Source organism: Rhinolophus hipposideros (genome assembly GCF_964194185.1).
Source record: "Rhinolophus hipposideros genome assembly, chromosome: 16".
Classification (NCBI taxonomy): Eukaryota; Metazoa; Chordata; class Mammalia; order Chiroptera; family Rhinolophidae; genus Rhinolophus; species Rhinolophus hipposideros.
The window spans coordinates 20,508,940-20,525,106 of record NC_138062.1 but is presented as its reverse complement, the minus strand read 5'-3'; the positions used below and the strand labels follow the sequence as shown (position 1 = coordinate 20,525,106).

At 42.0% G+C, this 16,167-nt stretch overlaps 1 protein-coding gene across 5 annotated transcripts in view; it reads right to left on the bottom strand.

Moving 5' to 3' along the window:
* ARHGAP10 (Rho GTPase activating protein 10) overlaps window positions 1-16,167 on the bottom strand; it is a 242,171-nt gene that overhangs the window by 161,885 nt on the left and 64,119 nt on the right. For all 5 annotated transcript variants that reach the window (XM_081077090.1, XM_081077086.1, XM_081077089.1 and 2 more), the window contains exons 2-3: window positions 7,979-8,074; window positions 7,844-7,905 (exon numbers count right to left, since the gene is read on the bottom strand). In XM_081077090.1, the coding sequence (XP_080933216.1) occupies window positions 7,844-7,905; window positions 7,979-8,074 (158 nt within the window). The remainder of the gene's footprint in view (window positions 1-7,843; window positions 7,906-7,978; window positions 8,075-16,167) is intronic.

The window sequence follows — 16,167 nt, the reverse complement described above, 5'->3', positions numbered from 1 at the left end:
GCTCCACGGCTGCCACAGCTCCAGCATCCATATTCTTCCCACTACACTACCATAGCCACTAGTTTCCTCTGGACCTCAAATAATCCCCACCACCGTTTTAGGGCTGTATTTTGTTACATCTAACACACCACTAATAGTAAGGCACTCCATTATCTTATATACTAGAAAGAAAAAATAATGCTAATGAAATCTTGATTTAATATCATAACATTTAGAACATTTATATGTATTTAAAAAGCTCTTTGAGAGTTAAATATATTTTTATCATGTATCCCTCTGGTGCATATAAAAATAAGCAAACAAGTTAGGATGTTTCTAAAACTTCTTCAGCGTCCAACTCTTTTGAGACACTTTTTACCTCAGTCATCAACATCTGGTTTCGCCCACATATGTTTTCCTCTGTGTTGTCAAGGATATTGGAGATGTACTATTTCTTCAGGGAGGACTCCACTACAGTATGCAGTATTTTCTTCCAAAATGATGGCACCCACTCTTTAGGTACTGATACTAGCACTTCCTTGACCTAACCAGAAAATCTCACTGGCAGGTTTTCAAACAACCACCAGGACTCATATTTCTTGCTTAACTGGTCCTTAAGTGGTTTGCTGATTGAAATATTGAGAGACTACAGTTGTCTAAACAGGCCAGGAAATACTACCAAATTCATGTTTCCTCATGACTGCTGCCCAGTGAGCAGCAGCTATAAGGATACATATCCATTTCCCCCATATTCAAAAGTGGAGGCAAGGGTATTATATCTTACAAGGATCTAAAGGCTAGAAATAATGTCTTTCGGATATCAGAAGATAAGAGAAAGGTTCAATTTTAATCTCCGTCACCAACTTATTTTGTGATATAGATCAAATCATTTCACCTCACTCAGTTCCAGTAACCCCCTTCTTTTTTAAATCAAGTTATCCTAAATTCTCTCTCCGCAATTTGTTTTAGCAGCCAAGGCCATACCACTGAGTACTTCATGACGGGATCTGTAGAATGACTTGAGGTGCCCTGGCTCAACCCAAAATATTTTTCTCAGGAAATTATAGATTCCGGTGAATTAATTCCCACTAATGGAACCACTTTTCTGGATTAGACAATTAAATGGGCAGGCGGGTACCATTCTGTTGTTCCTTGTTATGTGGGGTGCAGGAGAAGAAGAGTCTGTGTCCATTCTTTGCTCTTTCACATCAGTACTTACTGGTTTCTCAGAAGAGCTAGCTGATTCCTCAGAAGCAGAGAACAAAGCCCAAAGATATTAAATATAGGAAACATGAGTTTCAATAGGGAAGCAGACTGAGGAGAACAAGGCTGTGAGGCCACAGATGACGATGAATCACCAGTAGAGAGCACAGTCATGAGGTGCAGCCTCACCCAACGGGGGTCCAAGAAAAGAGCCCAGGCCTCTTGCCTAAGACATTCTCAACTCACCTCAGAATTCTGATATGAGTTAGTCCAGACTGTAATCTCTATAGGATTCCGGGTCAGTCAGAGTCCAATTCTCAAAAGGTATGCACACACACACACACACACAAACAGGATTCACAATGTCATCCATATCTGGTTGAATTATAATGGGTTTACAAGGAAAAAAAACAACAACAAAAAAAACAGGATTTATATGGAAAAAAATGTTGTCAAATAGTAAAGGTCAGTCAATTCCAAGGAGGAAAATTCTTCATAAAGTTAGGTCACACAATTTTTAAACTAAACTGAGAAGTGTTTTCATAAATAAATTCAAGAAGGATTTTTTTCCACATCTGAATATGCCTGCTAACAGAAGTCCGCACAAAAATGTGTCACTTTATCTGTAAAAGAACTGACTAAAATAGGCTTGATATACTATATAAAATATTATAATTATAGTAAGATGAAACTAAAGGCACAGTGTTCCCAATAGTATGGAATGCCCTAGGTTCCTGTAACTTATCACATTACAGGAACTCACAAGCCATGCTAAACACAAATTAAGTAATAGTAAAATTCCTAACAGCGGAAATCTACTCCATTAAAATAAACGAGCTATGTATATAGTCCAAAATCCTTTGGAAATGACAGGTAAAGGCTTAGGTTTTTAAAGATTACTTTAACCTCATCATAGACATCAAAAAGCAATTTATAGAGCACCCAACCTTCAGATAGCTCTAGCTCCAAGGCTACAAATGCCAGCCGAGATTTTACTGGCATCTTAGGCCAGGAGTTCTGATTTGAGCCTGCCTAACAACAACATGGAGGGCTTATTAAAACACAGACCAGTGGGCCCCACCCCAGAGTTTCTGACTCAATAGATCTGGGGTGGGGCCCAAGAGTTTGCATTTCTAGCAGGTTCTCAGATGATATGATGCTGTTGGGCCAGGGACGAAGCTTTGGAGACCACAGCTCTCGGAGGTACTAAGGAAAGAGTGTCATGAAAATTTCTACGCAAAGGTAGAAGAGATTCAGTTCATTTTAACCAACATATATTATTTTAATAACACCATGAAACACTTTTGAAAGTTAAAAAAAAATCATAGAAAACTTGGAACAAAAATCAGCATCAAAAACCCTAAAAGATATAGAAATCACTTAACTATCCAGGCTGGGAGATATCTAAGCCCATGAAGAAACGATGAGAAAGGAATGAAGCAAATAAGACAAGGGTTGAGGAAACACTCATCGTGTCTTGCCAGGAAGCATCTCAGCCTGTAATGAAGCCCTCAGTTCTCAGAAGTCTAGGGCCTTCTTTATCAGGACATAGCAAAGGGCACATCACCCAGCAAGCATCCTCTGGCCCCGTGTTTTCACAAGAGTGAAATCTTTGGTGGTGGTGGTGGTGGTGGTGATGGGGGGGATGGGAGGAGAAGGGGAGGAAGAGGGGCAGTGGGAGGTCTCAAAAGCCTGTGTCTGTGTGCACATAGAGTCATCTTGTCTAAGTGGGGAAGGGATGAAGTTGCTGGAGACAATGCATCCTCGGATCTGCTTGCCACCCCAGTGGGCCCCAGCCCCCTCTGGACGAGAGGGGGGCGCCTTTAGTGCACCATCTGGCAAGCTCAACCTCCTGTCTCTTGACATCCCGTCTTCTCCCAAGCTTTCCTCAACCTCTGGGCCTCACACAGCTGCCCTGATTTGCCATAACTCTCAGAAACTGAGCAGTGATGTTTAGGAGAAAGGACAAAACTCACTGATATGGTAAAAAGGATACATGGGGAGAACTAAACGCAGTATGAAGTGCTTCTGAAAGAACATCACAAACACCACAGCACTCTTTGAAAAGTCCTTAAATTCCTGGCCAGCCGCCCACCTCACAAGTACGCCCTGTCCTGCCATGCCAGAGGGAACATCTCCGGAATGCTGACAGCGACAACACCACACAGTACTCTCCTCAGACAACAGGCAGCAAAGCGAGCAGAGCAATTCTGGCCACTCACTGCACCAGGCTCCCCTTTCACATCAAGGCTGGCAATCTTACCAGCAAAAACTACTCACTTGAAAACTGTCCTGAAGAAGACAGTATCGGCCTTTTAAATGACAAGACACACCTATTCATAGAAATTGGACTTCTACACACAGGGGGTTGGGTGTGGGGGGAGATCACTCTGATTTGCTAGATTGGCCTTTTTTCCACTTCCCAACAATTCATTTTAAGAGCTACAGAGATGGACATGAGTCAGGAGACAAGCAAACATATCCCTCCCTCTTTCCCCAAATCAGTTCGTTTTCCTCAAGGAGAAAACCAGTGCTTCACTTCCATCTTTCCTTACCTGGCTCACTCTGACTCACCTGACAGCTCAGCTCAGGAATAGTGTCTCCAAAATGCCTTCCCTGACCACTACCCCACCCCATTACCCTTGCTGCCTCTCTGTTACCGCACAGCAGACTGGAATTATGTGCTTTGGGCAATTGGCCCCAATGGGCAGCTAACTATGGGGCAGAAATTATGCCTTTCACTTCCTAGTATTTAGCACAGTGCTTGACATGGAGTAGGGACTCAACAATATTTGCTAGAAAGGATAGATAGATAGATAGATAGATAGATAGATAGATAGATAGATAGATAGATAGATACCTATATATGTATGTGTATATTCATCTAATCTATCTATCTATCTATCTATTGATCGATCTATGTATATTCACCTCCTGTTTAGGTACACAGATTAGGCATGTGAATATGTGTATACCTAGTAGCTCAAAACCATCAAGGAAGAATTTGTTCCCTGGATTACTGACTTCCAGATGTCCTTATCCCTTAAAGCCCCAAATCCTTTTTTAACATTTATTTAGGAAATGGAAAACTTTTTAAAAATATTTGGCATTGGTCTTTGCCTTCTAAGTCTCAGATTATATAATAATGTTTTAAGAATTTGATGGCGCAGTCTTAATCATGAATGCCCAATTAATCTGCAGCACCGTCATTTAATTTAGAACTTCAGAAAATACTAATTGTTTTTAAAGACTGTGACCACTTAAGATTTTGTGGAATTCTGGGAATCAAGTTGAGAATGTTCCTACCTCTGTTCCCTTTTTTTTTTTTTTTAAATATGTGGCTTTTAACGTGCTGCTGGTTGGTGATAATTTGAAGTAAAACAAGCATTTTTAAAAGCTGTCTAAATGCACTGGCATCCAACTGCTTAGAGACCTTCCTTACCAACCTGTTACTCTGTCCGGGAGGTATGCACTGCTCCCCATTTCTGCCCCCTACCCTCCAGCCTCAGTATCACTTCTCAAAAATCACTGCTGAGAAGCACGGGCTTAGCTGCTCCCCACTCCATGCAGCCCACACTCTGTCCCTTAGTTATCACACTTAGTATAATGTACTTTAATTCCCTTTCTACCAGTTATTCTCCAGAATCACAGTGGACACTTCTTGAGGGAGGGATTTTTCTTATTCAAAAGCTTAAGGCTGGGGTCTAGTCAAGCATCAAAGATTTTGTTGTTGTTGTTGTTAGTAAGTGTTCAAAGCTACTTAAAGAAACAAAGTTAGCCACAATGATCCCATACAATATACATGGTTAAAAAAGGGAGGGGCGGGGAGGAGGGGGAGAATCACTGACTATCACCAAATAACATCGATATGGGTTAAACGCCAAACTTTTTAACTTTTATTAACTTCATTATTCTAACTCACTGATAGAAAGCAGTGTCTTAACGGTCTTTAAAAGCTAATAGAAAAGTATCAGGAATTCTTGTCACGGGAAGAAAACCATATGGCTTAAAAGAGACTTAGAAACGTATCAGTCAAATGAATTACATTTGGATCCAGCTTCAAACAAACCAACTGTTATTGGGTGGAGGGGGGAGGGATGACAAAATGCAAACATCAGAAAATTTTAAATCTGACCTAATTTTTTGCAATATTAAGGAAGTGTTGTTAGTTTGTTTTTAGGTGTGACAAGGATTCTGGGGTTCAAAAAGAGAGTTATCTTCTAAAGCTAAAAGCTAAGAGATTTACTGGGCTTTCTTTCAAAATAATGGGGGAAGTGTGGAAGGGGTATAAGATAAACAAGACAGGCTGTGTGGCAATGGTTTCTGAAGCTGGGTGTTGAGTACATGCAGTTTAATTATATTTTTCTGTCTACTTCTGTACATGCTTAAAATTTTCCAAACTAAAGTTTTGTGTGTGTTTTTTTAAAAAAGCACTAGATGTTCTGTTAATTCTATAGTTGGTCATAGCTGCCCCCCACTGCTCTGTGGCCTTGGGTAGTTTCCTGCTATGGAGCAGGTATTGCTGTTCCCCCAAAGGGTTGTAATACACTGTCCCATTCCTCTCAGAGGTTCATGGCCTTATACAGACAACATCCTATTTTTCACCTCTACCCTGCACTGAAAACCCAGCCCTGTCATCCTTGGCCTACCTAAGATAGAGGCGCTACAACGCCCCATCATAGCTGAAGACTAAATCAGTAAGTCAGCTAACAATAGCTGAGAACCATGCTATCTGTATCAGCCTGGACTTACGACCATGTCCTAGTTTTTTGACCTACGTAGTCAATTCACCTCAAGGAACATAAAGGAGAAGTAGAATAACAAGACAGACGGTGCTCACACAGTATTTCTGCAGAGCTAAAGTCCAGTGCCAATCTTTCGGGACTCTCTTCCCCCACATAGCAGCATGCTCATATAGTTCTCCCATGGAAAGGCCTTCCCTCACCACTCTAGATACAATGGTACCCCACCCCACTGTCTGGCTACTTGTCCTTCGTTTCCTCATTTTGTAGCACTTATCACTGCCAGACAACGTACTGTATGTCTCTTATCACCTTGCCTTTTGAGAACGTAACCTCCCTGAGGACAGGGACTTTGCTTTGTTTGCTTCTGTGCTCAGATTCTGCACAGAATCGAATACAAAAGGCGATCAAATACACATTTACTGAATGTTCCGGATCCCAGGGAAGTACAACTAAATATCATAGAGGGTTGAGAACAAACGAGCTGATACTATTAACATAAACTAAGAACATGCACTTCCACCATCACCCACACACCCATACCCACTTCATGTAGTGGCAAGGTGACATCATGGCACTATTTTTATCCACTATCACATTTAAGTTTTCCTAAACAGCTGAAAAATCAGTGACTACAGGATCACATGAATATTAGTTGAATACGAGCGTATGTCAGTTTGTGCCAGAAAAATCAAATGGATCACAGTACCTTCACATGCCCTCTACAGTATTTGCGATATATACAAATTACCTCAGAATTTAGGGTATAGTGCAAATTGTATCAGTGCTTTTAGGAGCCTTATATCCCTGTCACTTTTAAATCACAATCAGTGCCTCCCTTCCACTTCCTTCCTTATTCCATTTCTACCAGAAAGAAATCCCCACCAGCCACCACCCAGATCACAGTAACCTCTATAAAGCTGGCCAAAAATGCGGGAGATTCAGAGTGCCCAGTGCGGTCATCTACCATGTCACAGCTGCCATGTGATCTTGGGCAAGGTGCTGTGCCTCAGTTTCCTCATTTGTAAAATAGAGGGCAATAATGGAGTCTATCTCAAAGCGTTGATGTGAGAGTTAGATGACTGAATATTCGGTGAACAGCTTAGACCAATACCGGGCACAGAGAAAAGGTTAACTATCTTAGCTATTACCACTCCAAACTCATTCATACACTTACGTTTTAACATAATTCCAGATACTACTCATTCTCAAAAACACAGAATACATAGTTTGTCCTTTAAAACATTAAAAAAAAAATGGTGAGACTAGTGTGTCATAATCCAGTGCCAATTCTACTATAAATCTTTGTTGAACAAATTAACTTTGGTCAAGAGGAAGGAGATGAAAGTTTTTAAGGAAGGCAAGTAAGTGTCATTCAGTACCTTTGAAATTCATTGCTGAGCTTTTGTTAAATAAGATCATCCGCTCAACATAGTATCACCCACCTGGACAACACCCAATGAAGAACAGCTATTATTATTATTATTACTGTTGGGATCATGGATCTCAACGCAAAGATGGATTTTTAAAGACTTCCTGCTGTCCCTACACCTCTACATAAGCTTTTCTTCTTTTATCTTCTTGATATATCAAGGTTCTGCATGAGACTCAATTTAAATAAAAGTGCTCCATTGCTAACACAGATGTAAAATGCTCTCATACAGCCCCATCTGCTATTTTACAGACGAGGAAACAGAGCCTTGGTCTACAGGTCCAGCAACTTGTCCAAGATCCCGCCACGGTCAGCACCAGTGAGAACTAGAGATCTGGGCTCCTGAAACCTCAGCCAGGGCTCCTTCCAGTACTATGCCCTATGTCCTCCATGGATAAATGCATCAAAACTTCTACCAGAACCAGCTGGTAAACCCACATATCCCCCGCTTACAGTTGGACTGATGAATGTGCATCCCACAACTCACCATAATTTCTCTCTGTTCTTCCAGGTTCTTCAAAAAATTAGAAAATTCACGTAAGGAAGCATCTGTCAAGAGAAAGGAATCGTTACTTGGCGGCCAAAGCACAGCAGAGCCAACCAAACCCTGATCTTCACTTACCTATGCAGCGTTCATCATCAGTCTCCGCATCGCCAATAAACTCAAATTTAAAGTCTCTGAGTGAATGAGCAAACTTCCGCTGGGCTGCCGAAAGACCTAGAAAGAAAGATTTAACGATGACTTGGTTCCTTGTTTTAAGGCAAGGCTTACAGGACATTTATTCCTCCAAAGGTCAATACAGCTGCAGAGCTCTCCTCCATTCAATCTGGGAGGAGGCACAGACCAACTCCTTTAGGGCCCATCATCCCAACCTGGCACTCTCTCTAGGTTGCTTCCGTTTTCTACTCTACACTCAGGCGGGCGCAGAGCAGGTGCTGGAATGTGTATTCCACCCCCAGATTCTTCTCCCTCAGAGAGCCAACTGCTTTACCTCATTCCCGAAAGCACTCTCCCTTTTTCCGGATCCCTCAGATCCGCACTTGCACAATTCAAAAGTTCAGGTTAAGATTAGGAGCACACACCCCAGATAGTATCTCCCAGGGCTCCAGGAGATCTGGCTGGCTGCCAAGCTTTCAAATATAAGGGTCTCAAAGGTTCATCGTCAGCCAATCAGATGCCCTTAACTGATTGTCAAACTCCAGGCAGAGAACCCAGAAGATTTAAAGAGATTTTTCATAGAAAACGGCAGTAGGACATTGTATGTCAGATAACAACACTGTACTGTACACTTAAAAATCTTAAGAGGGTAAAACTCAAGGTAAGTGTTTTTACCACAATATTTTTTTTTTTTAATTGAAGAAAACAGCAGCAGTGCGGTAGCTACAGGCCAAGCTTAAATGTTAGAAATAATTCCTGCGGCGAAAGACGTATAGAGGTCCTCATCGTTTTTTCTTTGTGGTTTTTTTTTTTTTTTTTTTTTTGGAGATTAACAAAAAATAAGGGGAAACCCTACTTCTCAAATAAGCTTATGTTTATTTTATGGGTCATGCACCATGCTAGGGGATGTGTAGTTTTTCTCTCATTCGGTACTCTTGAGAGAGCTATAAAATAAAAATTATTTCCATTTTACAATGGAGAAGTAAAGCTGAGATATTAAATAATTGGCACAAAGTTGCACAGCTCCTACAACAGCAAAGGCTGGCTTCCATTCCAGAGCCATTGGTGCAAAGGCCAGGCCCTGGCCAGGGCACAATCCTGCCTCTGGCCTGCAGCACTTTCTAAGAAGCTGCTCACTGATTCCTAACAGCCGCGGACTCAGGACAATGAGTACTGACAGGACGCCTTCAAATAAAACTTCAGGTCAAGCGAACTGAAAAGTTGGGAAAATAAAATGCAATCCATAACTGCTGACTGGAATACTCACCAAGCAAGAAAATAAATAAATATGGACAAGAAAGTGAAGCTAACAACATAAAAGAAACTGAGAGGTGTTTTTAGTAAGATGATAAGATAATAGGAGCAACGCTCTCCTTTTTATTGTCTTCAGTGGATGATAGCTAACAAATAAGGAATGAAAGCAAAGATTCTTATATTTAACATCAGAGAATGCAACTTGGTATTTTTCTGAACCAACTCTTTATCCCCAATAATCACATGCAAAGGTTCCCCAACGCTCTCCTAGTAAGTTGCTTTCTCTCACTCTCTTCCTAAATATTCTAATAATGCTCACCAACTCTTTCAGCGGCTGTCATAGTTTGTTTTTTAGTTTGTTTACTTTTTTATATATATTTTTCCTAATAGACTATGTTTCTTAGAGTAGTTTTATGCTCATGGCGAAATGAGTCGGAAGGTAGGGATTTCCCACAGACCCCAGCCCTTCCACATGCATAACCTCCCCCATAATCACTACCTCCACTGCCAGGGTTTTTGAAACTTCATTCTTCCTCTAATTCGTGTTTATCATATATATATGATATATATATGATATATTTATATATATATATATGAATGACCTAAATGTGAAAGCTAAAACCTTAAAACTTTTAGAAGATGTTATAGGGTTGTAAGTTCTTACCCTTATAGTATGGAAGAAAAGCACAAACCATAATGTAAATAAAATGTGATGGTTTGCAAGCATGGTCACAATGCTCCAGGCCTCCGTGCAGGCCCTTCTCTTTTCTGAGCGGCTGCAGCTCCTGCAGAAATAGGAGGGTCTATTTCTCCACCCCTGGAATCCAGGCTGGACTCGTGGCCAACAGAATGTGCAGGAAGTGACACCGTGCTCATTCGGAGCCTTCACCTGCAGAAGCTTTGTACACCTCTGCTTGACTCTCCCGGAACCCTCCTCCGGCCTCCATGTGAAAAAGACCGGGCTAATCTGCTGGTTGATGAAAGCCTTGTGGCTCAGTCAACCCGTTATTGCCCCATCAGTCCGACAGGCAGGAGGGAGTCCAGGGGAAACCTACTGCCCAGTGAGGCGAGTCCCAACTGTAAGAAACGGCTGTTGTTGAAGCCACTAGGTTTCAGGTGCTCTGTCACAAAGCAGGAGATAACTAATGTAGAAAGATTAATACAAATGGACCGTGATAAAATTTTGAATTGTTACAAACATAAGAAGCGGGAAGATAAGCACACACCCAGATGGTATGATCAACTTCTATGAATCATTATGAGTTAAGACAGAACCCCAAGAGAAAACTGGGTAAAATTCTTGAATTGGCCCTTCAGAAAAATAAAGAAAGGAAATCCAAATGGCATATAACCACATGAGAAGGTGCTCTAACTCATTAGTGATAATGAAAGTGAAAATTAAAACCTCAAGATACCTCAACACACTCATCAGATTGGCAAAAATTACTAAGTCTGGCAACCCCAAGTGTTGGTGTGACCCCAGTTATGCAGCAACAGGTATCCTCATGTGGTGCTAGTGAGAGTAAAAATTGGTACAATTACTTTTTAAGTAGTTTGGCATTTTCTAGCAAATTTCGTGATATCCTACAGCCCAGAAACTGTTCTCCTAAGTGAATTCCCAAGATAAACTCTTACATGTGTGCCGTCACAGACCAGAAAATCTACAGAGCTGATAAACAGTAATAGCCAAACGCTGGGGGGAAAATGCCGGTCAACAGAAAAAATTAGAAAATTACAGTATATGCATATACTATAGAGCAAAAACCAACCGTAATTCACACATCAACACAGATGAATCTCAATTTGGAAGGAGAGAAGTTAAGTCACAAAAGAATACACAGAGTATGGTTCTTTTATATAAAGTTCAAAACAAGCTACCCTAGAGTGTATGTTCGGGTTGCATATACAGATCACAAAATCACAGAACAGCAAGTGAGTTATTATCTCCAGTCACGTAACATTTACCACGAGGGGCCAGGAAGGGTGACACAGTCAAAAAGCTACAAGGGGGTTAAAAGAATTTTAGTTCATAATCTAGTGGTGGGTCTGTGAATACTCGCTTTATCATGTCTTTAAAATGTACGCCTGCTTCGTGTATGGTACACGAAAACAATATAAAGTTTTTAAAACCATAAAAAAGTAAAGCCTAGCTGACTATTTAGGCCATTCTAAAATAACAGTTTCTCTTATAATCTACACAAACATACAATTGTTCTCTAAGATACAGCCACACCAGCCTGCTCGGGGTTCACACACGCCAAACTCATTACAATCTGAGACCCTTTAAACGTGCTGCCCTCCACCTGAAATCCTCCCCCACCCCCATCTTCACTTGGGCGGCTCCCTTTCAACACTAAGGGTTCATCTCAGAATCCTCTCCCCTCATGTCACCCCTCTGTCCTAAGTCCCTCGCTAGCCTATCGCCATTGTATTTTCTTCATAGCACTTGTTACCTAAAATTACCTTATTTAGCCAATGGTCACTCATGGTTAGCTATCGTCCCTAAAATATCACCTCCTGGAGTCCTCTGCTTCCCTATAGCCCTGAAATAGACATCAAAAGATTTTATTTTTTTAATTTATGTCATGCACCTATTTCCAAATATTAATAGTTTGTGGGTTTGTTATAATGTTTAATAACTTCATATTATTCTAGTTTGCTAATGTTTGCTTTGCCAGTTCTCAACAGGGGCATGAAGCTGATTCTGTTTGTGTATCTATATGTGTTTATATAAGTATGTGTCGTGCAGAGAGGCCTGCACGGTGTCAGGTGGGGTCTCTTCTCCCGCTCCCAGCACCAGAACGCAGGACATGGTGAGGCCAAAAAGGAACACCCACGGAGCCATAGGTAGGGGAGTCATACCACTATATTCTCGCTGGCAGCTGGGTTGCAGACACAGGAAGCAGGAGCCACACTATCTGCAACCTGCTGTCCACTTCTCTGCAATCTGTGACCCACACTCCGCCATGCTAGCTGCAATCCGCTCTTGCTAGCTCAGCCACCACCTTCTTGCTAGCCCCCATTTCCATTTTTTCTGCTAGCATAGCCACAGCAGTTATATTAGTGGCCAATGGCTCACTGGTTACAGCTGACATCCAAATAGCCACAGCTGATGCCCATCCAATCACAGTTGATGGCCATTTACTACCCGAGCCAGCACCTTTCTATGTGAGGCCGAGAGCCTGGAAACTGCTTTTGGGGGCTTTGTCCCCACACTCTACCCCTACAGGGTCTCACCTCATAATCTACGCGACAAGTGTCTTCCACGAGGGGCCCTGTGCGAGGAGCCTGGAGGTGAATGCAATATCCTGGACACAGCCAGGCTCTCGGGGCACAGCCAGGGTTTCTCAGGGCACCACCAGTGCTTCTGGGCACAGCCAGACTTCCTGGGCTTCTTAGGGTACCACCAGTCTCTCCAGGCACAGCCAGGGTTTCTCAGGACACTGCCATTCTCTCTGGGCCTCTCTGGGTACTGTGCTGGAACAACAGCGGCTCACAGTCAAGGTGCTTACATATTCTTGATGGCGGCCAGTCAAGACACAAAAGCAAACCTCTGCCAGTTCCACTACATGGTGGTATGTTCCCAAGCAAACAGTCAAGCAGTCCATTAAATTAGGGATGGAAGGCAATTCCCCATAGCCCATAGTCATTCGCCAGGGCTGTCCTGGGGGTGAGGAATGACCTTGACCTCACCCTCATTTCCCATGGAGGACTCAGCAAGCTTTCCTCCTGGGACAAGTCCTGCATCCAGGCCGCCTCAGCAAGCACTTCCCAGCCCACAGCGCTGCAACAACCTTCGCTTTCTCCGGCCTATGCTGGTTGGGGAACCGTCCACGTCTTTCCACCTCTCCACGGGGCTCGGGCTCTCCAGCAGTGGCTCCTCCTGGTCTTCCTGAGACTGAGTGTTCATATGCACAAACTGCTCCACTGCCCTTCGGAATGCTTTGGCCAGCACCGTATCCTGTCGACTACGCCATGTGTCGTGCGGGGCAGCCTGCAGGGTGTCAGGTGGGGTCTCTTCTCCCACTCCCAACACCAGAACGCAGGATATGGTGAGGCCAAAAAGGAACACCCACGGATCCATAGGTAGGGGAGTCATACCACTATATTCTCGCTCGCGGCTGGGTTGGAGACACAGGAAGCAGGAGCCACACTATCTGCAACCTGCTGTCCACTTCTCTGCAATCTGTGGCCCGCACTCCTCCATGCTAGCTGCAATCCACTCTTGCTAGCTCAGCCACCATCTTCTTGCTAGCCCCCATTTCCATTTTTTCTGCTAGCATAGCCACAGCAGTTATATTAGTGGCCAATGGCTCACTGGTTACAGCTGACATCCAACTAGACACAGCTGATGGCCATCCAATCACAGGTGATGGCCATTTACTACCTGAACCAGCACCTTTCTATGTGAGGCCGAGAGCCTGGAAACTGGTTTTTGGAGCTTTGTCCCCACAGTATGTTTACACTTACTTATATACTATATACATTTAAATGTGTATATATAAGTAATATGTATATCTATATATTTACATATTAAACTAGTAATTATTATCAGTGCTGATATAAATTATATTTTCCCTCTCTGGAGCTGTGTCTAAGTATTTTACCCAAAATTACCAAGTCAGACGACACTTTAAAGACTGTTTCACATGATCAGGATGCTCTCTAGAACGTTAACACTTCAATGCACCAGTTTTCCAACATTTATTTCATAATTCCTAATTTCATTAGTTAAAAATATTAATAATAACATTAAATTTGGGTTCACTTGTACAGCCAATATGATATATTTCTCCCATGTAAATGCATGCTTTTGTCTTACCTCTGCACTAAGTATTGTAGTCACACCAATTCTTTATTTTAGAATACAACCATTTTCCATCACTCAGTTTTCCTTTCTGTTGACTTCCTTCTGATATTATTATAGTGATTATGCAAAATTTTTCTCGCGTCAAAATTTTTACCATAACAAACTCCATTCCTTTTAATTATCACAAATTTATCACCTTTCTGTTACTTAGTACATTTTAAATTATCTCTCCTTCCATGCAGTTTATACTTTTATAGATATCTTTTGCCTTTCTAAACAATATAAAATCCTAAGACAGCTTACTAGATTTAGTACAGTTTATTACATACGCACAAAGATGCTTTGTGCAAAGAATAATGTTTTTTTCTTTCCGATATCATTACACATGGAACTCAACCAGTCTTAATTCACTGGTTACAAAGGCTGGCAGCGTCCCCCTATTGGGGGAAGATGATGAAGGAGGCCCACTACAGGGGCCCGTCGCCTTTACTAAGTGCTTACTCTATGCTAACTGACTTACAAAATATTGTATCATTTACGCTTTATAATCAGCCTGCAGAGTAGGTGTTGGTGTTACCTTATCTAAGTAGGTTTAGAGCTAGACCAGTGACTTGATCAAGGTCACACACCTCTTGAGACTGTTGGTAGTAAGTCCCGGAGGCAGAGGATCAACTCCTTGTTTTCTCAAGTTTCCACAACCTTCCTTTCTATTCCATCATTCCAACTTCCAAAAAGTTTAACATTATTCTCATCATATCTGGATCTTTTGCCCAGATCTCCACCAATATCTGAATGGCTCAAATGCAGAATTCCAATCAAATGGAAAATTCATATGCATGTGCCTCATGCCCCCCATCCTCTCCTGCCTGCTGATTCCTGAGTACTGTGAATTAACACTCTCTGGAAACACCTTCAAGGCTGGCATGACGTCAGCCGCTGGATAAGGCCAAGCCTGAGCATACACACAATCGCTGACTTTAAAGAATTAATGGGATATGCACTTTAAAGAATTAATGGGATATGCACTCTTCAAATGAACTTGCCACGTCAGAGTCTTCCAGACTGGAATTTTTAGGTCCTTGATCCATAGACACAAGCAATGTCTTCCCAGGATTAGGAGCAGTTTGAGAGATGAGAAGTTATATTAGAGCTGCTAAGTTTGAGATGGAGGACACAACATGGAGAGATCCAAGCATAGTTTCAATCCAGGTTCCAACAGCCTCTAGACAATGGCCCAAACCGCCACTGCTCGCCCTTGATGATTTCACAATTGAGAAAATTATTTCTCAATGCGCAACCACCTAATAACAGTTTTCAGGTAAGACCACAAACTGTTAGACACATAGAGGCACGTGGTGGGAATGAATGGGAAACCTCTCTATTCAGGTTGCTCTACTCTTACTGAACATGTCCCATGGGTGTGTGATAACCTCTGCAGTTATATGTCTGGCCCAGATAATGAGGTCACAAGCTCCTGCAACTTCCCACCCCATCAAGCAAAGCACTGATGGGAACACTTGTGGAAACGTAGCATGTGACATAATTCTGGGTTTGAAAAGGAAAAATGAAACAGCAAATAAATGCACCTTTCTCACTCATTAAATTTGAAATACAGGATTCTTCACAAACCATGCTGGATTCTAAACCCTTTTTTTTTTCAGATAGGCAAATTGCACCTAGAAGCTCACATTCCTTTGCGTGTAGAGACCCAAACCACTAGATTATCAACTACGCAAAAGCTCTGCCAAGGGAAGCTCTGCCACCCATTCTGCACATCAAAACATGTACCAAAATTCTTCAATATTTTATTTAGAGAAAAGCAGAGTACGGACTCTAAGAACTTAATATCTTTCACACCAGATTCATGCCAAGGAAATAATGCTGATGTTAATCCAAGTAACTTGGAAGGGAAACAAAATTCCTCTAGGACTGTAGACTGGCTTCATATTTTCCTTCATGTTTTCCAGATTTACATACCCGGCAACTGCCCTATACACAAAAGCAGCATTATGGCCTGTGTGTAGGAGTCAAAAAAAAAAAAAAAAAAAAAGAAAGGAAATAACTCACTTTGTAGATTTAAAATACAGTG